The sequence below is a fragment of the Tyto alba genome, unplaced genomic scaffold (assembly GCF_018691265.1).
Source record: "Tyto alba isolate M040663 unplaced genomic scaffold, T.alba_DEE_v4.0 Super-Scaffold_2, whole genome shotgun sequence".
Taxonomy (NCBI): domain Eukaryota; kingdom Metazoa; phylum Chordata; class Aves; order Strigiformes; family Tytonidae; genus Tyto; species Tyto alba.
The window spans coordinates 57504078-57530254 of record NW_024881282.1 but is presented as its reverse complement, the minus strand read 5'-3'; the positions used below and the strand labels follow the sequence as shown (position 1 = coordinate 57530254).

Below are 26177 nucleotides of genomic sequence, written 5' to 3'. Positions count from 1 at the left end.
ATAAAACATTAGAGAGTAACATCTAGAACATTTTAGTTATTACGCAGTGATGCAATATTTACATCAACTGATAAAATAAAAACTGATATTTACAATCCATTTGCCATTCTAGTTTATATTAGCATATTCCACTGAGCCCCTTCCGGTGCTTTCTTACTGAGAAGTTCCAGGTGGATTTAGTGAAGAGCTTTCGAGTAGCCTCAGTCTTTACTGCTATCTAGTTAAAATAGTTGTGCAAAGATATAATTGCGTTATATGCTTGGTTAAGAACCTCTAGGGATTAACAGACTCACCCACACTTTCACAATGTTGAATTTTCACATTGCTGTCAAGTAAAACTAATTTTCAACACTATCAAAACAAAAAACTCTTCCATTAAACAAACTTTGTGTAGAAACCATTTTTATACTGCTTATTTTACAAATTATGTAAAAGTAGACCTTTAAAACCCCCAACTGTTTAATATTGCTATTTACATAAAAGATTTAATCATATTTTAGAATGAAAGATGTTCTCCACATTCAGAAACTGATCAGTTATTTAAAAAAAAACACTTCCTCCTTGCACACTCTCAATCACATGAAAGCTATTTTGCTCAGAACCCAAGCTCCCAGAATCCTGCTTTTTCTCCCCTCCTTGTTTTCCCTGTCTCAATTTGAAGCACTCAGAATTTGCTGGGAGTGTCTATCTCCTCCTTAAGAAACAGGTTCTTAAGAAAAATTAGAGTTCCTTTAAATTTTATCCCAAGTAGATCTCAGTCTGAAAAATATACTATTGAGAGCTTTATGGAAAAATGGGTGAAGGAATAGAGGACTGCTCTGCAAGATGTGACCACTATTACATTACATACTGGGGTCCATGATCCATATCTCCACTGGGTTGCCTTCCCTACATGAACTAGAGGAAGTGATGTAGTCCATAATTTTGTATTTTCTGGACAAGAGGGCAATTCACATTCCTGTGGGGGGTGAGAAAAAAAAAAGAAAAGCTTTCAAAATATACATTTTGGAAGAGCAAAATGTAAAGCAAATGGCTCCCACAGAGATCGATCCTACCATTATAACAAGCCAGCAATAATTAACAAGTAAATATCATCTTCTAACTTTTCCCTGGTGTTATTCAAAGGCTTTTCATTGAATTGCTTTGTTTCTAATCAAGAGGCAATGAAAAATTATCTGATGTTAAAATTGTATAAGTAATAGCTAATATTTGCACTTTGAGAAAGAACTGTGTCAGGCAACTTGCTAGAGCCAAGAGGCATAGATGTTACTGCGTCCTGTTTCACAGCCACATGCAGTACAGAAGAACTGAGTGAAGACAGTAACTGTGCTGTCCTGTTCTTTATACCTTTACTTACTGAGAACATAAAATTGCCCAGTTTCAGTCAACAGCCAAACAGGTACCACAATTCAAAATACAAAGCATACTCAAACCCAGTATTTTCATATGTAAGTGGAAATAAATTTATACCAATTACTTGGCTTTTATATTTTAAAATCTTATTCAAGAAGCCATCAGAGGGCTGGTAACTTTTGACTTGTTTACTCTGGACCATAGAATCCTTTTTTTTTTTTTTTTTCTTCTTCTCCTTGAGACAAGAAGCAGAGTATGCCCTCAAGGAGGTATGTGGTTACCAGCTTAACTGAATATAAGTGAGATGTATCAATCTGGTGGCCAGATCAACATATTAATACATAGCACCTAAGACACCATTTGCTTTTATTAATGGTAAACTCACTGACTGCATTAGAAATATTTCTTCTGAAAAATAGTAGACTGAAATTAAGGTAAGTGATGAAGTAAACTGAGTCAAGAAAAGGTAAAGAACCATGCTAACACCACAATGAATCATAATTCATGTCTACACAGTTATTCCAACAACTGAAGCCTTCTTCAAATAACCATGACATTCTTTTAAGAACTATATACAAGCAGAATTTTAGAGAATACCAAGCAAGTTAGGTGCTATTATTAAGCATCATGGCAAGCAGTCTCCTTATAATATTCTACATGTTGGAGCTTCTCCCCTGCCCGCAAATAATCAAAGGCCTTTGGACCCCTCCAACCATATACCAAATTTTCAAATCTCCAATTTCCAAATTACTCTTCTTTGACTTAATTCCTTAGGCTAAATTTGAAGTTCAGAAAAAAGCAGATAGTTTCAGTATTTTTTCTCATTTTAGAACTTGCTTCCTGCAAGTTCCCTCAAATAATCAGTAGACAGCACTTGTATTTAGATACTTTTAACTAAAAAGTACAATAGACTGAAAGGTATTTTTAAACTTACTTGGTTATCTCTTGGACGAGTAGCAGCATTACATTCCCTGTCATCATCCAAAATAACTCTGTAAGTCCCAGTAACACATTTGACTGCACGCATCTGGTATCCACGTCCACACGTTACGGTACACTGTTAAAGTCAGTAATTTCACACACTTGAAATAGCACTATTTATAATCAAATTTCATTTTTAATTACATTATCCATTTAAAAACTCTTTTGAGAATGAATAGGAATGACTACTGGGATAGTGTTAATTTTCTTTACGGCAGACCATATGGTGCTTAAACAGTGTCCACAACACCAATATTTTGGCTATTGTTGAACAGTAGTTACGCAGGATAAAGGCTTTCTCTTTTGCCCCCTTCTATCCCCTCCAGTGAGTAGGTTGAAGGTGGGCAGGAGACTGGGAGGGAACACAGCCAGGGCAGCTCACCCAAACTGATCAAAGGGACAGTCCATGCTATAAAATGGCATGCTCAGCAATACAAACCGGGGTAGAGGGACTAAGGGGTGGCTTCCAAATGAATCACTAGCTGCAGCTGTTAAATGTCTTTCCCTTCACTGTAAAGTTTGACAAGAGCACACTCAAAGGCAGCACCTAAAATGTCCGATGGCTGAAAATATTATGACATAAATCCCATCCTATAAATGTTGTGGTTCAAACAAAATACTGGTAAAAAACCCCAGGATTTGAATAGCTATTACCAGATGGTATGGTGGAAAAACTGCAATGGAAAGCTCTGCTCCAGTGGCATGGGTTGGTAAATTGCTTGTACAAGTTATTCCAGCAAAGCCATACACAGTGATTTTTTTTTAAGAGGTATTATATTATGGGACTGAATGAATTTTTTATTTCATTTTTGCCTTTAGCTTGTAGGAATGGAAAACCAGCACCTTTTGATGAAAAGATGACTCAAAAGGAATTTAACATTATGTTATACAACAGTGTAGTTATTAAAAATACACTAAATTTCAAAAAGTATATTTATTCTTTATTTTACTAACAGGTTGTATGTAAAAAAAATAAAGATCAGCTGCTATTCAGTTATGAATTCTCACTACATCCAAGAAACACCAAATAATACAACACTTCTGTTGGTTTGAGTAACCTGATCTTATGAAAATTCAATGAAATTGAGCACCTTATTATTTTTTAATTAATTCCCACTTATTTGGTGACAAAATTTTCCTCTGCAAATTAATTCACTTTTTTCTAGGATTTTAAAGCCACTCTGGTATACATTAGATGAGCATCATTACACACAGAAACATTTTTCAACAGCACTTTCACATAAAGAGATAGCAGAATTTTTTATCACTGAAGTTCAAAACAAAACATAACAACAAAATACTAAGTCTTTTTGCCTGATATTATTAGCATATACACCTCTATGATCTTAAAGCTACTGCTTAAGTACAGCCACACACCTACAAATATTTGGTCTTTTATCTGTCTCATTCATCTGAACAGCTCACTACCTACATTTTCATTATTCTAGAGATGCAATACATCGATGTGTAAAAGTATCTTTGATATTAAAGCTCAAGGTCAATGACTATTTTAGGCAGTTAACTTATATGTGGATGTTCCTAAATTACAGGTTAGATAGCCAATAGGAGCAAATAAACATGTGAATCAATTCAACTAAAGTAATTATTTAAGATTAAAAAAAAACAATTAAAATGTTTAAAAGGTATTGTTTTGTGATCGTTCATAGTTTGAACTAGAAAACAAGAAGCCAGGAATCCTTATGTACTCACTGATCCCCAAGGCCCTACTTGCCACGATGCACATTCTTGATGTTCACACGGTGTTACTGATTCTGGTCTATTATTTGGATTACAGAAGTCATCTCTCAGTTGTTCATCATTAAGTTGGCACCATACTTGACGATGATTCATTCCTTTGCCACATGTCACAGGACACTGTAAAATTATTAGCATCATCAGTTTGTAAAGACACAAATCTGCATTAATGGCTTCACTTTCTTTTAGCAATCTGTTGGATTTTAAAGATCACATAAATAGCAAAAATATTCCATGAACATAAGTAGTCCAACAAAACTAGGCCTTTTATGAACTCTTCATTTCCTGTAAATAACAACCCAAATGCTAATACAAAGGAACCACTATTAAGTTTCTAAAGCTACAAAAATATGGGAACAATGTACAGATCATTTATTTCCATTAGAATAGAGAATACCTGTTTAAAATATGAGTGCATGTATCACAGCTTTCACAGGAAAAATGTTTAATCTATCCATGATTCTTTTATACCTATATCTTCTGTAATAAAATGGATGTAATTCTGTTTTTCAGTTGGTTGGATGGTTCTCATTGCGTCATAAAAAAGGAAAGTATGCATATTACTGTAGACAGATTTACTTTTAAGTAGCTTCACTACCACATTTTATTATACCAAAACCTCAGAACAAAATAAATTCTAGGTGTGTTTTTCAGAAGTTCTCACACCATTTTTACATCTGGGTTGTATATCAACCAAATCCTACGACTTCAGAATTTTTGTTGTTGTGTGCCCCAAAATAGCCAGAACAAAAACCCCAAACACTTAAAGCAGCTTATTTCAGTACTGATGACCAGGACCAAAGGTGTCTTGAGTTTTACATGGTTCATTACCTCACTCCAGTCACTAACAGACCAGCTTGGACATAAGAATTCATTGCAACTCTGTGTTACAAGTCTTGGAAGTTCCTGGCATTCTCTGTCAGGAAGATGACGACCCAAATTGTTCATACAAAAAGCTTCTCTGGTTCTGACACCTCTTTCACAGCTCCTGGAACACTGTGTTGTATAGACAATATTATGAAACAGGAAACACGAGATGACAAAACCAGGTCAAAATATATCATCAGTCTTAAAAGTTGAAAGACATTAATGATTGTGTTAGACAAATGTTAATCCGCAGACTGCTAATACATTCATGTGACATATATTTGGCATTTTGTTTAGTAGTTCCAAGACAGAACTCTTTAATGAAGATTAAAGCTGAAATTGTACTTATTCATTTTCTCCAAAATATGCATAGAACTAAATTATTAAGACTGTAAATAAAATATACACCTTTAACCACCAGATCTCTGCTGACTTCCAAAACCAAACTGCAAACAATTTAGCTAGTTTCTTACAAAAATATGAGGAAGTTGCTGAACTATTAAGATTGGTATTAGCTCGTCCTACAAATCTGCATTTGTCAAACATTACTTTTAATTACTTAAACTAAAAAAAAGATATAGAAATAAAATTTTTTTATGAACGCTAACCAGAACTATAATGGTACAATTAAAAGGTTTTTAATTTGTACCTCTGACCATTCTGTGTAGTGCCAACTTGTTAACATACAGTCACCATGGCAGGGCTCTCTTGTTGGTGGTTTCTGCTGATCAGCACAGAACTTATCATCCACTGGAGCACTGACTCCTTTTGAAATAGAGTACTTCATGCAGTGGATCTCTATAGACCGATACCCTGGGCCACACTTTGATGTGCAGTCACTTTTGCCAACATTGTGCCACCTACAAGGATAAACTGTTATAGAAAGCTAGCTATGTTTTAAAAAAATAAGACCACGGTGAATAAAGCACTCTGAGAATGTTCCAAGAATTGTCATGTAAATATAGATATGCACTTTAGGGAACAGATAAAACTGTAAAATCTACCTCATGACTGGAATTTTCAAAGCAATATAAAAGAATTTGACTCATAGGCTTAAAAACATCTTTTTAAGTTTAAAGGATCTTTTGTCTTAATCTCCTAGGTGACTTTGAAAAATATAAGTTATAATTCTAACTGTTCATCCTCTGAACACTCCAGTGTGGGCTTTCTTGGAGCACAAAAAAAGTCTGTTTCAAATTAGTTCTAGTTGTGGGTACAATTCTGGTGAAAAATGTATTCTACCCAGCAATACAAGTTTTCATGCCAGGATATATAGAACAGATTCACAGTCCTAACAAAAGACTGTACTTTACCACTGAAAATTAGAAAAGTACACTAGTTCTACTTAGATTCAGAGGTGTAAACGTAATATATAAAACTATTATACCAATAGCTTTGAGGAAAGGAAGGAGAGACAGGAGGAATAAGGGAGGTAGAGAGGGCTGGAGGGACAGAGGATAAAACTGCCTGAATTACTTTGTTTCAAACTCTATCAACAAAAATGTGTAAGACCACAACAGCTCCATCAATTAGGAACCTCTTTTTACCTTAATTCACACTCTGTGTTACACTCCTCAAAGACATCTGGTACAGTGGGTATAAGTTCACATCTCTGATCAGACACTACCGCATGATCACTTCTACGTATGCATGTTACTCTTCTTTTTCGAATACCTTGAAAAGGAATCAAAAAAGGCAAATAAAGGGCTAAAGCAAGAGTGCCTTTTTACAGTCATGGATTCCATTCATCATTCGCGCATTTAACTGAGACACCCCGTTAACACTAATTGTTGTATACATCAGATTCTGCACAAACATGCTGCTTTGTGCAGCTGACTACATTCCAGGTGGAGAACAACCTTGTCCCACTCACCCCTGCCATCTCCCATCTGTACTGCAGTGGTAGTGGTAAATGGACTGCAAAAGTGCAACAGTGCATTTACTGATCAGGCTAAGTATTCCATATGCATCATGTCTGTCTTGGTAATTCCTGTATTTTCAAGCCATCCCGTTAACTTAGATATTGTGAATCTTTTCTTTAAGGAAGCAGAAAATTTGATCATAAGGTACCCAAAAGAGCTGGAGTGCTGGGAGAAGTACCACAGTTGACAAATGCTCTGCTACTATAGCACAAGAGCACATCTACAGCCTGACTCAAAACCAGAAGAAACTCACCATCACACATCTACAGGTATTACTAGCACTTGCTCTTAGGAGTATCTATCAAAAAATCTGTGTACATACCCTTCATTTACATACTTCATACATATTGCAGTTCTATTTTTACACTGTAATGGCCTACAGAATAACAGTTAAAAAAATGTAAAATATATTTTTAAATAGCTTCACCTCACGTAGCAGGTAACCTAAACAAAAAAGACAAACATATATATATATGTATATAAAATATATATATATACACACACATATATATATATAATCTCTCTATATATACACACACACACACGAAAGATACTAGACAAATTAGCAACCATCTGGAAATAGGATAACCGAAGCCTAATACATATTAGATATATAATACTGCTTTCTAAGGACGCATTAATCTTAATTCAACTTTTTTTATTGTTACAAACTACTCCTATGGCTACAAAAAAAAAAAGGCACACAAATGTAGTTTTGAATATAGAATAGCATTGCATACAAACTGAAAACAGCAAAACAAAATCAGACACCATTCTGCCCTTAAAGGCCCTGCGCACCTAAAGTTTACGGAGAGTGCTGAATTTCTTCCTTACAAGTAGGGGTGAGAAATCTGAGTACTTAAGACTAGTCCCTTCCTAAATGCCATCCGGTCCTTTGGTTCTGGTGACAAAAAAATTCACAGTACCTTGGCACATCCTGCTGCAGTCTTGCCAGGGTCCATAAGGATCCCATGTAAACAGATCACTTCCATCTTCTATTGGGATACTGAATGAATAACGCACATCAGGGTTGTATAAATTCCCTACACACAAAACCTTAATTGAGATAAAATGATAGCTGTTTTTCAGTGAACTTGAACATAAAATTATGAATAGAATGATCATGTAGCAAATTTTCAAACTTATGAAAAAAGTAAACATGCACCTGTAAGGTTAGCTCTTCTTCGATTCTATCAGTGCTGTTAATTCGTTCTATCGTATTGTTTGAACCACTGTATTCAAAAATGGCTCCTTGTATATTGATTTCTCTTTTTGACATGCTTACAACAAAATTTCCATTCAAGATAAAATTTCCATGAATATCAGATAAAGCTATAAGTAAAATAAAATATTGGAAATAAAGCATCTCTTTAATTAAAAGGCTCTATCAATAAAAACTCTTAATAATATATCTTCTCATCAACACTTAGCTTTATTTTAGTCCATGTGTAATACCTCAAAGTTGCATCAGTTTCTAATGCATTAATTCAATCCTAACTATCAGTAACTTTCACCTGAGCAGCTGTCATGGATTTTCTCTGCATTAACAACACAAGTTTAATAATATTTGTTCTGCTGAAGGGTTGACTGCAGTCATCACTTTTAAATTTGGTTAGACTCTGCTACTGTAGAAGAAAACAATAATTATCTGTATGTTTGGCCTATTCTACAGCAGACATTCGTCTTTTTGCTAGAGCTACTTCTAGGGAAGTGACTTTTAAAAGTAAATTTTAAAGTAAAAATAAATTCTTAGGCATTTATAATAATAATATAATATAATCACCAATTTACTATAATAAAGATGAATAACAAGTTAAAAACTAAATTTAAAAATAAAGTAAAATTTTGAGTAAATGTATGCTATTTGGGCATAACTACATTTGAAATAGTAGCTAGTGTCAGGGGGTGAGGTTTATTTCTGTGTCTTGTGAGATGCATGTGCAACAATAGAGCAACAGGTGGCAAGAAAAAAGTTTTGCAACCTCTGAAGTTTGTTGAGTAAGATGGTAATGGAAGAAGAGAAAGAAGGAAAATATGCACCAACATTCTCTCAGGCACTTCAGATATAACATAAGTACTGTGAAATAGAAGTACCAAGATTTCTGGTACAGTGTACCTATGAATTCTTTGTTCCTCTCACACACTTGCAAATCTATCAACATGTGATCTTTATACTCAGACATGATAGAAAAAGATAAAAGCAAGACAGCTGATAAGCTTGGTGAAGGTCAGATTGCTTACTTGATAAACAAAGTGTATGCTTCCAAAATTTAAAACCACAAATACCTGCATTATTTCTGAGTTCACTTGTAGAGTTTTAATCAATATTGCCACAACAACATAAAAAATTGACATAATGATGCAGTGTGCTATAATCCTTACTCTCTAGCAAATGAATACACGTTTAAGAATGAGAAACCTAACAACATCTCACTCATTTTTCTGAAAACTAGTATCTACTGAGAGACTCAGGCAAATGATGATACAACGTAATTAGATATTTGTTCTAAAGACTTTATCAGACTTCTGATAATATATGTCTAGAGCAGACCTCTGGCAAGAGCACAAAAACTATCCATCAATGTTATAAACAGGAAGCTTTTACCAAGGTAGTTGTCATCTTCTGGTTTCCCTGAGTAGCTGTGCTGTCGAATATCAATGTTTGTTGCTCCTTTGGGAATATTTACTACAACATTGTAACCTGCAATGTAACAATTCACAAAATAATTATATACAAAAACAGTCAAATACTAGTAAATATCAACATATGTTTAACTAGTTATATTCACAAAACCCTACAGTGCACCAGTGACAGCCACAGCTGAATGCCTTCATGTTTTGGGAAGGAAATGTGAATATCTTCATGCATATTAAATTTCTTTGTTGTTGGTTTTTGTTTTGTTTTTTAATCAGTTGAATTTTTATTTTCATAGCTCATTAAAATTTATGCCTCTGTTCAGAAATGTGAAATCAATTCTTTACCAATAACATGAGCTCAACCTACTCAGAAAAATCTCTAGAGAACAGTGCTACTCTAGAAAGCAGTCAAGTATATCAAGTGGGACTCAGGAAACATCGTGGCACCTCACAATTTAACCACAAAACTTTTATACAAGTCTGAATAAGTCACTTAACACGAAATAGCTCCACTCCCTGTTTATACAATCGGGTTAGTTTTTCTCTGTCTCACAAGACTATTACATGACATCACTCTAAAGAACAAGTTCTAAATACTGAAAATATTGCAGTGTTGCAGGCCATACGCATAGGTAGATATATCAGATAAACTACCCATGCTTGATACACATTCTGCTACTTAAAATGTTACCCTAGTGTGCTGCTTTCAAAATATAAATGCTTCACAAATGCTTCATCCTTTCCTGTAATACCACCAACTACTATTATGGTAGCCTTGTCATAAAGTAATAAAATAAGCTGTATCAAGATCTACTTTCTGGAACTGTTGCTCTGCACATAACCATAGCTTAAAAAAAAAAAAAAAAAAAAAAAAAAGAAACTATTTCTCACAGACACTAGTCACAAATTCAAAAGGATTCTTATGTATAATAAAAACTTGAGTATTGCAAACATTTTAAACAAATAATAAACACAAATATGCAATATGAAGCATTAATTTTTGCTAACTTTTCCACTTATGCTGTGTCTAACAGTCTTGCCTTGATTTAACTTTAGTTAGTTGACTCACGTCTGTGGGTAAAAATTTAAATGGCAATGTCCTTTTCATAATTCATCAACTTCTCAGTGCTTTTAATCTATTAAAACTATGCCATGAATTTAAATGACCATTTAATCTAATCACAGGTCCATCACATTTACCAGCTGGGGGCAGCACTGCAACTACAAATTGATATGCTGCATGCTCTGGATAAACAGCATTTGGTCAATCTTCCAACATATTGGGAAAAAAACCCAAAGCACTCAAAAAAGCCCCTCATCTCACACACTGAAAACCTCCTGTTAATAGAATGACAGAAGACAACATATGGGAGGAAACTATAAACAAAACTTCATAGCATGTTGTCAACAATACACTGGAGAATAGATCGCATACCAAGGCACTATGAATGACCACTTCCCAGGAAATCAATCCTCAGATAACTTGCTGATAATAGCCAACATAATAATTATGGGCACATAATTAGATTACCATTTCCTAAACTGGAAGCCAAGTAAATTAGTATTTCATTGTAATGAATTTATGATGATTGTTTTACTACTGTTTAAACACTTAATGACAACATTATAACTATTAATACAAGCACGTATCACAGGCTGCTATTGTCTAATTCCAAATTCTGCCTTAGTAAAACAACTCGTGTCAGCATGGAAGGGAACCAGGTGAATTTAAAAGAAAAAGATCAAGTGCACAGACTTTGTCATACTTATTGTGTGATCCTAGCTCAGAACTTTTTCAGAAAAGAACATTTCCTCAGACAGTGTTTTCAGTCATCAGCTAAGGGATGTCACAAGCCTCCCATGGACACTGACATTTTAGTAATCAGCTAGCTACAACCTCTTGTGTGCATTGCTGCACTCCTACTTGAGCACAATTGAGGGATAATCCCAAATGTTTAGCATACTGTCCAGTAGCATAATTCAGTATCCTCTTTTATATGATATAATTCCAAGAATTCGAACATAATTTAAAACATTCAACCAAGTATAAAACCAAAGTGATAAATTCAGGTTTTCCTCACTGCAAAACATGTTTGTTTTTTTCCCCTCTAACTTCAGTTAGAAGCAAGTAAGTCCGTGACAATGCAAAACTGATAAACAGCAGAGAGTGACAGTCTTAGTCATATAAAAATAAATGGCATTTTCATGTAATGGTCACTTGTATCAAAGGTATTTGTGACAGAATTCACATGGTACCTATAAGTAAAAAGATTTTTCATAGTCGTGGAAAACAAACACACTGACAGTCTTTTACTCAGAATTATCAAAATAATACATTCTTTTCTTTCAGTGTTTTGGCCACATGTTCAGAAATCCAGTTTCTAATAGCTGATTGTGTCTTCTTCCAACTTCTCAGGATAGACACAAGAAAAGTTACATGTATTTGTATGGGAAGGGTAGCTATATCCCAACTTTTTTTGTTACTCTTTTCTTGGTGCAAGCCCTCTGCCAGAGGAACAAAAACAAAAACCCAAATAAAACACCGAAAACCCAACAGAATACTGGGCATACTTTCCTCTTGGACCAGCAGTTCCTTTGTTCTATGAAGATCCTCTTTGGCAGCTCTCCAGGTATCATTCTCACTTTGCCTGTGGTCTCTTTCAACCACTGAAGCAGCATGAAGGAGTCTTTAGGAACCTGCTGTTCACCTGGAGACTTCTGTCCTTATGTTCTACGCTCTAACTGCCAAACTGCATTGCTACGCACATACAATAGCCTCTCCATACTTCTCAGAAAGAACTACATGCAGAAGAACTATCAGTAGCTCTATCAGAAACTAAATCAAAGAAATAGGAATGACAAGGGTTATTCAGAAGTTTCTCATTCACTACATGCCAGTGAAGAGGAAAGAAGATAAACGTTGCTGCCCATGTTCTCTGGAACAAGAAGGGTCATATTTCATGGGCTATCCTTTTCACTATAGGAAAAAAGGAACCTCATCAGCTGCTCACACCAGACACGTCTTGCTATCTCTTTACACAACCAAAAGGAGAGATTGGAATAAGTCCTTCAGCTGCAGTTTCAAACAAGCGAATGCAAAGTGCAAAGCAGGAAGCATTCTCCCTTTCAAAGTACTTTTAACCCCCATCGTTATCTTCTATTCCCATCTTTTGTTTTGACCTTAGAGCAGATTTTTTTTTTCCCCCTTGAATGGGTTAGTGTATCACAATGTTTGCCTCTGCATCCTTGAAAGGGCACATGTGACTGAAAATCAGAGATATCTTTTGTTGACAGAGGCCCTAAAGAACATACGCTGAAATCCCACTTCCTCAAATGTAAAACATAATTTCTAAGCCATAGTGAAATGTGCATCAAGATTAAAAAAAAAACCCAAACGTACATACCATAACGAGCACTGTTGAAAGTACCTGCGAGAGTCTTACATGAAGAATTATCACCACCACAGATTCCACATTTGTCTCTCCTTGCCTTGGAATTCAAAACATGATCACAGCCTGCTTGCTACAAAAAAAATACAATAGCTCTGTGTCACTCAGTCCAGCAGAAAACAATGAAAACAAACAGTGTAAGCTTCCCACTCCCCCAAAATATTCTTATTCACTGTATATATCTGGTCTTCCTTGGCAATTCATGAAAAGCCTTTTATGGTTTTGGGTGCTGTGATGGATGTAAAGGGCAAAACACAATAGTGCTGTTGTACTATGAATGTACAATCCAAATACACTTAAGTCAAGAACTGTATAAGCACACATAACAGTATGTAAAGATTTTGTATAAAAAAAAAACCCAGAGTATATAAATTTGAAGTTATGTTTACATTAAAAAGTCTTGGAATCCTAAAAGCAGTATGTATGTGTACATGACCATCAATTCTTTTAAAGTGTGCCTTGACTGTAAAAGAAGCAAAGGAATATGTACAGACTATGCTGGTTAAACTAGCATAAGCACAATTTTTGTTTACATATCTTTACTTAAACTTGCCTTTTTAAAAAATTATGATAAACAGGACAATTGTCTGGCATTTCCTCTTCCCTCTTGATTCAACATTATAAAAAAGGCTACATTTTCTCCTCATCCAGAATTTACTCAGTTTTACTGCAATCAGCAAAACAACCTGGGCTTGACAAAAAAGTCTTGAGTTGTTATAACATAGTACCTTTCTTCTCCCCCAGAAAATCTTGTGGCACTTTTATAATTGCTATTAAGCAAAGAATGCTGAAATGATCCCTTTCAAGGGTCAGTTTCTCCTGATTCTGCAATGAAATAATAAATATATAATCTATCTACTCTTGCATTTTTTACTTTTTTACTTCTTTGATAGCAGAAATATGGTGTCAATAAACAAAGAGCATGCTTCTTTCCTCCCTTTATGCGAATTTTGGAATAGTTTCTCTCTGCTCACTTGGACAATGTTAACTCTCTTAGATATGAAGCTTAACAAGCAAAGACTCGTAGGTCTTCAGATTCAACTGTGTGTTCTTCACTTGATTGTATCCATTTCCAGATCTCTAATTTGGTAGTCATTAAAATTAACTTAAGTAAATTCAAAACATCTTGCTTAACATATTTTCAGTAATGGTTATTTGGATGAATGTTTAATATCTACTTTACCATCCATTAAAATTGATTTTAATAATTAATAAGTTTAGATTTAAATACCCTGCATAAGCCTTGAACACAAAGGTCATTGGTTTCTGCTCCACAGGGAGTACCATCAGCAACTCTGTCCTTCAGCTGATAGTAGGAAGTTGTTCCAGAAACTCGGCAAAAAAGTTTACAGCGATCTTTCATAGAAACTGGAAAGAAAATCCAACAGGTTTCTTGTCTGTTTTAAAACTTTAATTAAAGTAACATTTTTATTTCATTAATTGAAAAAAATTATAATTACTTACTACCACTGTATTTTGGAAGCCAGCGAACAGCAGATGTAAGACCGTTGATATTAAAGTGTTTGCCATCAAATTCAGAGCACTGTTGCTCCCGGAAATCTTTTTTGCCTTTTGGACATGAATCAGTATTACATGATCGAAATTTCATCCTGCGGCCAACACAGTACTTTCCTCCATTTCTTGGTCTAACAAGAATAGGTAAACGTAAAACACACGCAGTTTCTAAAGCTGCTGTTTGTGATGAAAAGTGGCTTAAGCCACTGATCTAGAGGGGAAAATTGCACACAGCATTCTGCCATCTGTTACTGACTTTCCCACACACATTCTTATCTTCCATTGCACTGTGCATACATTTATACCCAACTGAGGAAAAGAGAAAGTCCATGTAAAATACCACTGTTGAGGCAGGTGGTAATCAAGCTACTGATGTTTATTAATATCTATTACATCTTTCTTTTACTGTTATTTTGCCTGGAAAAAAAGCATCATTTCATGCTTTTATTAATTTAGCTGAGATTACAGCCCTATTTTTGCAGAAGAAGCACCTCCTTCAGTAATTTGAAATTATTATTTTACAGAGGGACAAAGAAAGAAGACAGAGTCAGGAGCAGACACACTCTTTTCTGTAGTCCTAATATCAGTTTCAGTTTGAGGATCAAAAGAACTAAAAAGGGAAAACTGTGGAAAACACCCTGTTTACTATAAAGTCTAAAATACATTTCCTAACTGTTATAAACTGTGCTACACAATAATTCAGTATTAGTAGGTTCTTGGGGAGAAAAAAAAGAATAAATAATGGCATATGGATACCATTAGTTACTTTAGACTGACAGAGGCATATCTAATGAGAGTCTAGCCTACAGCCTCTTACTCATCCTAGAAAATTAAATAACCTCTGTCATTTGATTGAGGTTCATTTATCCCACTGATATCATGATGACATGACTTACTAGAAAAATCCTGAAACTACCCAGGCTGCAGCTATAGTTCTGCTTCTGGAGAAGTTAAGGGTAAAGTTCTCATTGACTTTTATTACACAGAATGAAACGCACATTGAAATATTCAGTCAGTGGAAGTTTCTCATTATAAAGGTAAGTTGTAAATGACTTTGCTGTAACCAGCATTCCTTGTGGGCATTACTGGTGGTGATGTTGTGAAAAAGCCTTAAATCAAAGCAAATCAAGCGTTCCACTAAAAAGATTACTAGGGAATACATCTATTTCTTTCTGCAGCTTTTACTCCAAAGAAAGCATCTCAATGTTTAAAGAAACAATCAGCACTTAGAGTAAAACTAGAAAAAAAAAAGACTCTAGCAAAATAGAAATATTTATAAATATGAATGATTTAGATTACTCTTGTCTCTCAACTACAAGTTCTCTGCATATTACAGTCTGTTGACTTAACTCTCTTTTCAAACATGGCTGAAACAAACATTTTTTTTTTATTAGTGTTTCGCATTAATTTGCACAACTCACAATACTTTCATTTTGTTTTGAACCAATCCATTATGTTGCAATATCTTCATTATGCACTAATGTAAGACATAATAAAAAACATACTCTGGTCTATTACACAGCCTGGTGGTGCTCTTGATTCCACCTCCACAAGTTCTTGAACATGAGCTATAAGGTCCCCATGTTCCCCATTCTCCATCTACAGGACGTGTCTCCATTTCTCTGCTCACACAAATCCCATGGCGACAGTGCTGCACAGTTGACAAACAAAATAAAATTTCCAAGTCAAGCAGAAGTTTACTGTATTCTTTAGGCACAGAAAGAACAAAATTTAAGAGCTCACTGCTCTTAATCCGGGTCTGGACATTTTCTAAAATGTTCAAATTCCTTTAAGATATCTTACTCAGTAGTTACATTTTCAAAAATGCTGTCTAGAGTTCTTTGCTCTCTGTGGACGCTGAATATATCTTTAGGTCTTGTAACTTTATTCAAATGTCTTTATAAGAATCTCAAAATCCTGATCTTGAATTCCTGATATATTTTCCTGTGCAAACTTCAAAAAATAGATTTACAGTAGTCTTTTATATATGCGATTTTTCCAGTTTAATTTGGAAATTCATGATACAAAAAGGGAAAAGGTATGACAACAAATCACCAAGAAATGCAGGGTGTTTTGAGAATTGCAAAAGCTAAATATCTAGTGGGATTGTTTGGGAAAAGCAGACAAGCATTTAAGACCTTGTTTACGCTAAAGCAAGATGATGTTATAGAATCATGCTTGAAATCAGACTTTCACACCTATAACAATAGGTGTAAATATCTTATATTTTCCTTTATATCTTGCAATAATTTTATATTTACTACTAATTTAACAATTTTATTATTACCATTAAAACTGAATTAGTAGTTAAAGAAATAATAATTCTTCAAGCAAGATACTATATTGCAATGTCTATTGTTATACTTCAGATCTTATTACTGCTAAGAACTACATATTTCCAACTAAAAATTTACAGAAAGGTGCAATTTTAATTTCATCTGCTGGTATTTACATTAAGACAACAAAGATTACAAGATTATTCTGTTGTGGTCATGTCAGTTATGAGATTTCACCACCCCCCATCCATAAACTGTTATTTATAGAAAGTTGTAATTAGAAGCTATTTTTTTCAGAAGAATCAAGTGATCAGTTGCTTGCTTCTAAGTATTTACTATTTAAGTCCCTGACTCTGCAAATATTTATCCACTTCAGTGGTTACTCAAGAAGTACATGACTAAAAAGTCTAAATGAGAATCTTATGATTGGTGCATGTGTGACTTTTTCCAATGAACCTGCAAGAATTACCAGCACTAATCCTATTGATGACTTATGGCAGTTGGAATTCTAACTCACTTGTATGCTTTAAAAAATCTCAAGTGGTCTATTTGATCACAACATAGTGGAATAGTTTACATATTAAAATAGAATATTTACAAGATACTATAATGTCAGCACTATGCCTCCTGCTGACTTCTATGTGGATAATGTGTCCTCAACTTTGCCCTTGACTCCAAACACCCTCTGAAGCATCAAAGACTACCCACATATGGAGACAAGACACTGGGCAGGATGGACTATGTGGGGTCAGTGTTCATACACAATAGAGAGAATTCTTTATTTTAGATGACTGTTTGCAGACTCAGGATTAGACTGATCATTAGGTTTGCTGTCAGGAGGGATTCTCCTAGTTGTATTGACAGGGAGTGGCTTATTCCATCTTTCCCTGCAGTACATACGTGGATCAGTCACTAGAATCATCAGAACAGATTATATCAACTCAACTGCTTGTTATTTCTGAAGCTTAGGCTTTGCCTCTCTGCTCTCTGTGACAAAATAACTTCAAATTACCTTTAAGTCTAGAATGGTTCCAGTACGTAGTCTCTGGCACATAAAACAATTTAAGAACCTCTGATACACAGAAAATAAAATAATTCAAGGATTCTAAAAACCTTTTCAAAACTAATCTAAATGTTACATAGAATTTCTCAAGAGTTGTTATGATGTTACAAATTTATTGTAGGAACTATCAATTAACATACATTTTGCTAAACACACAGAAATTATGTGTGCAATCTTTTTGAATATACCCAAATGACACAAAACTCAAATGTTTAGTGGTTTTATCACTGCATAAAATAATTCCTAGAAGCAATTTTCTCCTAATTAGCATATGATTTTATTATATTGTAACTTATGCTCATACGCTAACAATTATTTTGCTTTCAAAATAGGAACTTGTCACAAAATCAGATTCTCTTTTCTGAGTTCTGCCTGAGTTCCTATTCCAACTTGGCCTTATTGCACTGACTCTTGCAAATGGGCCATATATCTTTCAAGTCCTGAGTGCCTTCCCCTAAGATGATTCAAGGTGATTTTCAAGGTGATATTCAAGGTGATATTCAAACCCAAAACAAACAGAACAAAAGCTAGATCTGTCTTGTCATATAACCATTTAAATGATTCAGCAAATTGGCCAGATCATCACTCACTTGATGCCAAGAATAATGCTTTAACTTAACACCAAAAAGACACCATTATTTCACTGCATATCTGCATGATTCCTCACTGCAATGCTTACTGTTACTTTTTATCACTTTTTTCAAGATGCCCTTAGGGTACCTTTGTACCCAAACCTTCTAGAACCTAGCATGCAGTACCTAGCAATAGATGATAGACTTTTACGTCATGCAGCCATAAGGTAAATGTGAGGAAACATTAAAAAATTGCCTTTCCAAGAACTGTCATTAGCATCTTCGGAAATAATTCTTTACTACTATAGGCTGAAGAGTCTAAATCCCCCTTCACAAAATGAATACTGCACCCAAATATGGGACAGTGACCTAGAGTTTAGGTTCTTCTTTCATCCAGAAAAACATTTACAATACCTTGAAGGGAGATTTCAGGAAAAGACAGAGTTGTAAAATGAAATTTTATACCCACAACAGCATTATTTTGATCCATAAAAATGCAAAGCAAATGTTCAAATCTGGGATTTTAGTAGCTTATTCAACAAACTTGTCTCATCTATTATTCTGCTGCATTCCTACAGAAGCAACACGATGAAGTCACAGTAGAAAACTCCTGCACCAGATGCATTCCAGATGTTCCTCTGCGCTTGCTTGAATCATTCATTGCTTCACTGAGAATACTATAATATACAGAACTTTCATAAACTTAAATATAATCGCTATTTTTTTCCTACATTTTGTTATGGAAAATATGACGTATGCATCATGTAAAGTAGGTATCACTTGTAATTCCAAACATACTGATTTCAGCAAGTGGCAACTCTGCTCTAGCCAAGGTCAATCGTTGGTTTTCTGTCAAAAAGGCAAGAATTCTGACTCAAATCCACATGTAATTACTGTATCTTCAGAGATAAGAGGGAGGGTTAATGGTTCAAATTTGGGATCAATGAACCTACCAGTACCCAGACTTGCTTTATTAAACACCTGTTTAAAATAAACAGTCTGACTCTTGCCTATGTATTAAACTATGATATGGTAAACTCATTTCAGGTACTTCCAACTTAACTCATGGCTTATTGAACTTGCTAAATTTCCAAGAAAGCGATTCTGAAATAAATTATCAAAGTGTTAATTGCCAGGCTATACTTGGTTTTGACCGAATCAAGGAGAATGATAGATGCATGCAGAACAGGACAACAGCTCTTCAGAAATAAAGCACTTCATACACAGCCTGGTATGACTCACAGTAGGAAAAAGACTCCAAGTTCACTCTTACTGTCTATATATTCCAGACTACTCCCAAAGATACACATGGGTTTTGAAGATCTTGGGGCAAAGACTGAAATACTGACACTCAGTATATGAGGACACTGTTTCATGCATTGGAACTCCATGTAGCCTTGCAGAAAAGGAGGCTCAAGAAAAACTATTCATCTATTCCCAGACACCGGCACATTTTTATGGATGCTACTGGTAGCTGCTGTTGCTTCCGAAAAGAAAGAAAATTGAACACTGAACATGAGTTTGAGGGGAAAATGAAAAGGACAAAGCATTGCAGAGGTGGACATGATGGTCTGTATTTTTCATTCCAAATATCCCATTTTATTGTTCTGATTTCTTTTTGCCTTATAAAATACAATTTCTTCACTCCTGATATCCACACAGGGCCCCAAGAATGACTATGCACCAGTGAATAGCACAGGAAAAGAAAGTTGTAATGGATTGAATGCGGGAAAGGAAAATGGGCATAACTGGTGCCGCAAAGCACTTAAACACTAAACGCAGTGCTGCAGCACAAGACCAGATCACTGTAATGAATCTGGAATGTAGCTGAGGTGTCGGCATAAACTGTCTCAAAGTAGATTCAAATCGCAGTGCTGGGAAAGGAGTACAAATCTTAGAAGTTACACAGATTCAGCACATAACCCCGTGTGCAGCGAGCGATGATAAGAACACCCACATAGATGAACGCCAAAGTCTGCAAATCTCAGAGCTGTGGTTTCGGGCTCTATTTATGTCTATGGGGTGTTCGCATTCATTCCCTTGAATTAATATACTGCTACAGACCTCTCTCTGCCTTGTCTCCTGCAAGTGAACGTTAGGAAACATTTCGCTGCACATTAGACATATGCCTGCTCTTCATCTTCTTCCCATAATTCACATACCCAGGAGAGCACACTGATCAAAAACCAAGACTAGAAGTTGGCCTAGAGCATATTATGACAGTGAAAATAGAGCAGTTAGTAAAATGAGTATACAGTACGGAAGAAATACAGTTTGGAGAAACATCTAATGGAAGTTCTAACTATGGCATCTCAGGTCTCTATCTCTCTAGCATGGATTTTCAGACAAGCCTACATTTATTGCTCAGATGAAATTATCTACAAAACCCACAATATTTTAGTATTTTTTTCAACATTTTCAATATTTTTCTTGCAAAAAATCTACATACTTTTTTTCCTCCCTTTAAATATTTCCACAGAAAAAGCCTTTCTGAAATCATATCTCATCAGAAAAGTGTTTCACAAAAATCCCTATTTATAGCAAAAATTCTTCGTTTGAGTACTTAAATATATTTTACTGTGTTTTTATGGTTCAAAAGACCTTCTGCTGTTTCCCATATGGATAACATATCCCCCTATCAGCCAACTCTGTTAAAATCCATCCAAATTTTTTATACTTACTTTACATATATATCCATATAATGAATTATTCTTTCAGATTAACCATCTTAATGTATTACATTCATTAATTAGTCATGCAATGCAATGATTTTTAAAATAAATCAATACATGGGTAGTAACCTATAACTGAAGAACAGCAAATATACTTCAGAACCAGAGACTGGTACTACTTTTACTGATCAAAGCAATTCTTTGTTGGTCTGCATGCCCATTCTCAGTTGTCCCTGCACCCCTTTCTTTATGTGGCTATAAAAGCACTTGGATGAAATCTTAATTCACTCAATAGTTATTCTAGATATTTTTAGGGACATTAGCTCAATATACAGTATCAATCTACAGTGAATAGAAGTAATAAACATCTCTCTCAGATGCACAAAGGCACATGCTTTCCAATCAAACCGTTACTTGTATCATGTGGACTCCTTCATGCTGTTAAGCAGCTTTTCCCAGAGTTTTCTGACATTGTTTCAATGTTTAAGTAACAAACTGTCTTTATGTAGAACACTGGGACAGCTCCAGGACACGAGAAAGTTTGGGTCAGAGTCACATAGCTACCTCCTACCTCTCTCTTCCAATGTCCAAGGAATCAATGGAATATGGCCATATTTGTACACTGCTCAGGAATCCAGGAAGGATCAGAGAATACTTTTGAGTTTCTGAAAAAATATTTACTAAAAAAAGACACCTTACTGGGTATTTTTGCTGTTATTGTCATAGTAAAAAGACTTGTTCTGGAATACCACTCCTAGAAGAGAGATAGTTTCACCAACTATTCTTCTTTGGAAGTGGTTTCTTTTTTGTCTCAGATGTTCATCACCAACTCAACAGATGAGTTACCATTACTGAAATATCATGTAAAGTACACTGCTAAAAACTGCATCACTTCATTTTACAGAAGCCATGATTCTGAGCCAGGTGCAAACTGGAGATGGATATGTGTAAGGAGACTTTGTATATCAGTTGGTTTGTAACCAATTTGGTTGCATCTAATATTGTAGATGTTTCTTTTCCATAATACTACTTTTAATTAGGTCCTCCATAAAATGGGATGAAGTATTTTCTGTGAATGACATCAAACACACTGTGAAAACTGGTACCCTTTAGATTTAGAATTATGAATAAATCCAGTGAATCTAGGGATGATACCTATTAACATCATTTTGTGGTGTTTTGGGGTTTTTTAATCTGAACAAAGATATTCAACATGCCAAAACCTGAATCGCTCTCCAGACTCACCTCTTTGGTATTTCAGAAAGAAAGGAAAAATACCCCATAACTTCCTATGCTCAAGGCGAGGAGAAATCTTCTGTACTATCCCACAGTATAAATGCAAGTAAACTCCTCACTACAGAAACCCTTGAATAGCATAGTCTTCCAAAAAAAATAAAAGCAGCATAGTAAAAGAAAAGGAAACAACTGAAAACGTAATCCAAACAGATAATACCAAGAGCTTGCTGGTCTGCAGAAATTTCAAAGCACAAAGACATTTCTGACTAGAATGCAACAAGAAAACCTGAGAGGAAGTGGGGCTAAAAGATCTCCTCTAAGTCGTTCATATGTCCTATACACCCATCAAATCAGCTCCTACCTGGAACAGAGGGCAACAAGAATTATGATGGTTAAGAGGAAGAAATGGACAATTAAAACATTCCAGTTTCTGTCCTAATGGAAAATAGCTCTCACATGTTTTGTGATACATAGGGCCCTCCTCTGGCATCCTCGTCCTCAATGCAGCATATAACTACTGTTTGTACTGTGATTTATTATGTTTTTAATTTGCACATAGAGTTTACACCATCACAACAAAAATTACAACTGTATGTATGAAATTCATTATGGCATCCAGTGAGCACACTACCTCCAACTAATCATATGGCACAGTTCTCAATTCTGAACATACTCCCATGATAACTTTGATTAGAGACAAGACAAAAAAACAATATTTAATATTTTTCATGCCATTGTGCCTCTTTACACAATAAAAATAACATTTCAATAGAAACTTTTTATTGTGGTTATGGCATATAATTGTATCTAGGAAGACAATTCAGGAATGTATACCTTTGTATTTAATACCATCTCTCACAAAAACACCGGAAACACTTTCAAGCAATGGCTAATGTAGTCCTATGGTGTATAGAAACCCGCCACTGCAAAAACTAGTAAATGTTTATATATAGCATGTCTAGATATATTTATTATCATTTTGTCTCTGAAGTACCGATTAGGCCAAAGACTTTAAAGATTGCATCCTCTGCTTCAGGGGTGGTCTGTGTGATGTTACATGCGCTGGCAGAAGCTTAGACTTCCTACGGAACTTTATGAACCCAAGTAGGCAAACAAAAAGCACCTGAAGTGATGAGACACAATGTGAACTTCAGTGGTGTGAGAAACTGTTCTCAGACACAGTAGAACTACTACTTATAGGCTCCTGTCAGATCTAAGCACTCAATGTATAAAAAGAGGAGGTGAAGAAAGATTTTCAGATATTTCATCAGAAGCCCAACAAGCAAATATAATTCATTTTTGCAGGTACCTCTAGGATGAACAAAGTACAGTTTGATCAGCTCAAAGGAATTTGACTAGACAGCAAACAGAAGTAAAAGTGAAAGTTTTCCATTTTAGTAAAATTAATTTTAGATTAATAATATTAATTCTATAGAATTATATACTTTTAATATATTCTATATGTAATACATATTTTCTATATTATATATGAATACATAATTATATTGATTCTCTATAAATATACATACATAAAATATATTAAGACTATATAAAATATATAATAAATATCTATTCTATAGTATCTTGAGATATATTAATATATATTACAGAGTCACTGAGCTCTACAGGTGTGTGCACCATGAGACATACAATACACAATTCTCTTTCAAAATGCATGCACACTGATAGATTGTATATGGCAAGCAGATAGTCCATTAGGAAGTGCAGGCACTCAGGAAAAGCTGTTTGCTCATTCTTTTGAGAGTCTCTGATATGATTTGATTTATATCTTCTTGTAGGTTTGGGGCATGGAAGGATACATGGACCATTAGAGCAGTCCATAGAGCAAGATCCACTAATCAGACACAAAACCTGAAGAAAAACTAAAGACTACTGTGAAAATAAACTCACATGTAAAATCGAAGCTTAGAAAGTTGATATGAAAATTACAAATGCCTTAAATGGATCATTTCTGTATTCATCACAGCAATAATGCTGCAAATGCCAAATATAAGTTTTTTTAGCTTGCTGGCAAATACAATTTACAATTACTAGTCACCATGTCTTATTCCCATTAACATCAACAGAAACTTGCTGACTGAGCTTGAAAGGAGCTGTCCCTTAGACAGGAACAGATGACAATTTGTCAGATTAATTGCTGTTCTTTCTTACATCTTTCAGAGGTAATGACTGTAATTAGCTCTTCACTTCCTAGAGAAAACTGGTTTCACTGCAGTAATTGCATAAAATGGGTTTTTGTGTTCTTTTATATAAAAAGTCCTCTGATGTTGGCAAATTAGAGTCAAGCTAATTGAACTAAAGATTACACACAAAGTTTTATATAAAGATGAACTTTCTTTCTGATCAGTGACTGACTGAAAAATGGGTTAAACATTATAACACCAGCTGCACGCATAGGATTTAATCAAGCAGAGCTTCCACAGCAACCTTCGAATAACCTTTCCTAATCTTGCAAGAGAGAAAGAAATCATTTGAGACAGTTTACCCACTAAATTGTTATCCATTAAGACAGTATTTTCAAATTCCTCACTACTACTGTCATAACAAATACAGAAAAAGAAAAAAAAAATATTCTATAAAGATTAAAAGTTATTGGGGGAAACTGAGTAATAACTGAATGAAATGTAGCAGCCTATTATACATAGAAATTAGACTACATATTTTTTTAATCATCTTTGAACCTATAAAACTATCAAAAGATTAAAAATTAACATTGCTCCCACAGCCTCTGAAACTGCCAAAGCGCACTACTATTAAAAACAGCTCAACATAATAATCCAGCCGTACTTAAGATAATTACTGTCATACCTGCGCATGTAAAAACAAAAAAAAAAAAAAAAAAATCTCTGAAATATCTATTCTCACAATCACCTGACAGATAAGATAATACTTTTATTTGTTGGTGGTGAACTGAGACACAGAGAAGCCAAAGACCAGATCAGCAAAGAACTCGAGCACCTAATTTCTGTTCACTTCCCAAACTACATATAAATCCAAACTTAAAACCCTCAAATCTTCACTGATAACTCTGGAATCAACAAGCCTCCACCACTATGTCTGTTTCTATCAAAGTTTTTCAAATGCCTTGACTATATCTACTAATTAGATATTCATGACCCTTATGGACAGCCCAAGAAAGGTTATATCATCCGCGGATACAGATCAAGATCTGCATTCAAGACAACTTGCCGGATGAACAAGTAGTGAGCTGCACTCATCACCCAAACACTCTCTACCAAATGAACCATGATCAGGGTATAAGAAATCCAGCTTCCACTTATTCTTTTTTTTATATGTCAAAACATTCAACCCATACCTCATACAGCCAGGCAGTCCTACGCATTAGAGTATAAGTGAGAAGAGAGCTCCTGGTTTTTAGCACTGAACAGATCCAAGTATCCTGAATTATGTTACAATAGGCAAGACAGTATACGAATGTGAGTTATGTGTGATTAAGGCACTTACTGAAGTAGGTGAAGTGGTACTGATACAACGTGCAAATATCTACTGAAACCAGGTATCCAATCCAAAGATTCCCTCTTTCTGAAAAGGTGTACTGCTGTATTTAAGTCACTCGTCTTAATTCGTTCTGCTTCAGTGAAACAGCCTCAACAACACAAACTAGGGGAAACATGCTTTTGGGATGTCTTGTTTCCAGGAAATTCAACTTGGAGCACTACTGATGAGGAAAAAACCCGACTTGTTGTGAATGATCTGAACTTTTCAAACAGAAGGAAAGATGGCAACTTTCTCCTGAGGTCTTCCACCTATTTTTAACCAATGTGATGTCTATAAACTTTTATAATAATTCTGAACAATCTATGTTATTTATGTCACAATATTACAGAACTAAGAGAA

The 26177-nt window shown here is 34.9% G+C and overlaps 1 protein-coding gene across 2 annotated transcripts in view; it reads right to left on the bottom strand.

Moving 5' to 3' along the window:
• Nucleotides 1-26177, bottom strand: part of ADAMTS20 (ADAM metallopeptidase with thrombospondin type 1 motif 20) — a 103845-nt gene that overhangs the window by 40367 nt on the left and 37301 nt on the right. For both annotated transcript variants that reach the window (XM_042792774.1, XM_042792775.1), the window contains exons 12-24: nucleotides 15985-16130; nucleotides 14429-14610; nucleotides 14196-14332; nucleotides 12920-13037; nucleotides 9484-9579; nucleotides 8044-8210; nucleotides 7805-7934; nucleotides 6504-6630; nucleotides 5606-5816; nucleotides 4921-5085; nucleotides 4045-4209; nucleotides 2288-2410; nucleotides 851-958 (exon numbers count right to left, since the gene is read on the bottom strand). In XM_042792774.1, coding sequence (XP_042648708.1) covers nucleotides 851-958; nucleotides 2288-2410; nucleotides 4045-4209; nucleotides 4921-5085; nucleotides 5606-5816; nucleotides 6504-6630; nucleotides 7805-7934; nucleotides 8044-8210; nucleotides 9484-9579; nucleotides 12920-13037; nucleotides 14196-14332; nucleotides 14429-14610; nucleotides 15985-16130 — 1875 coding nt within the window. The remainder of the gene's footprint in view (nucleotides 1-850; nucleotides 959-2287; nucleotides 2411-4044; nucleotides 4210-4920; nucleotides 5086-5605; nucleotides 5817-6503; nucleotides 6631-7804; nucleotides 7935-8043; nucleotides 8211-9483; nucleotides 9580-12919; nucleotides 13038-14195; nucleotides 14333-14428; nucleotides 14611-15984; nucleotides 16131-26177) is intronic.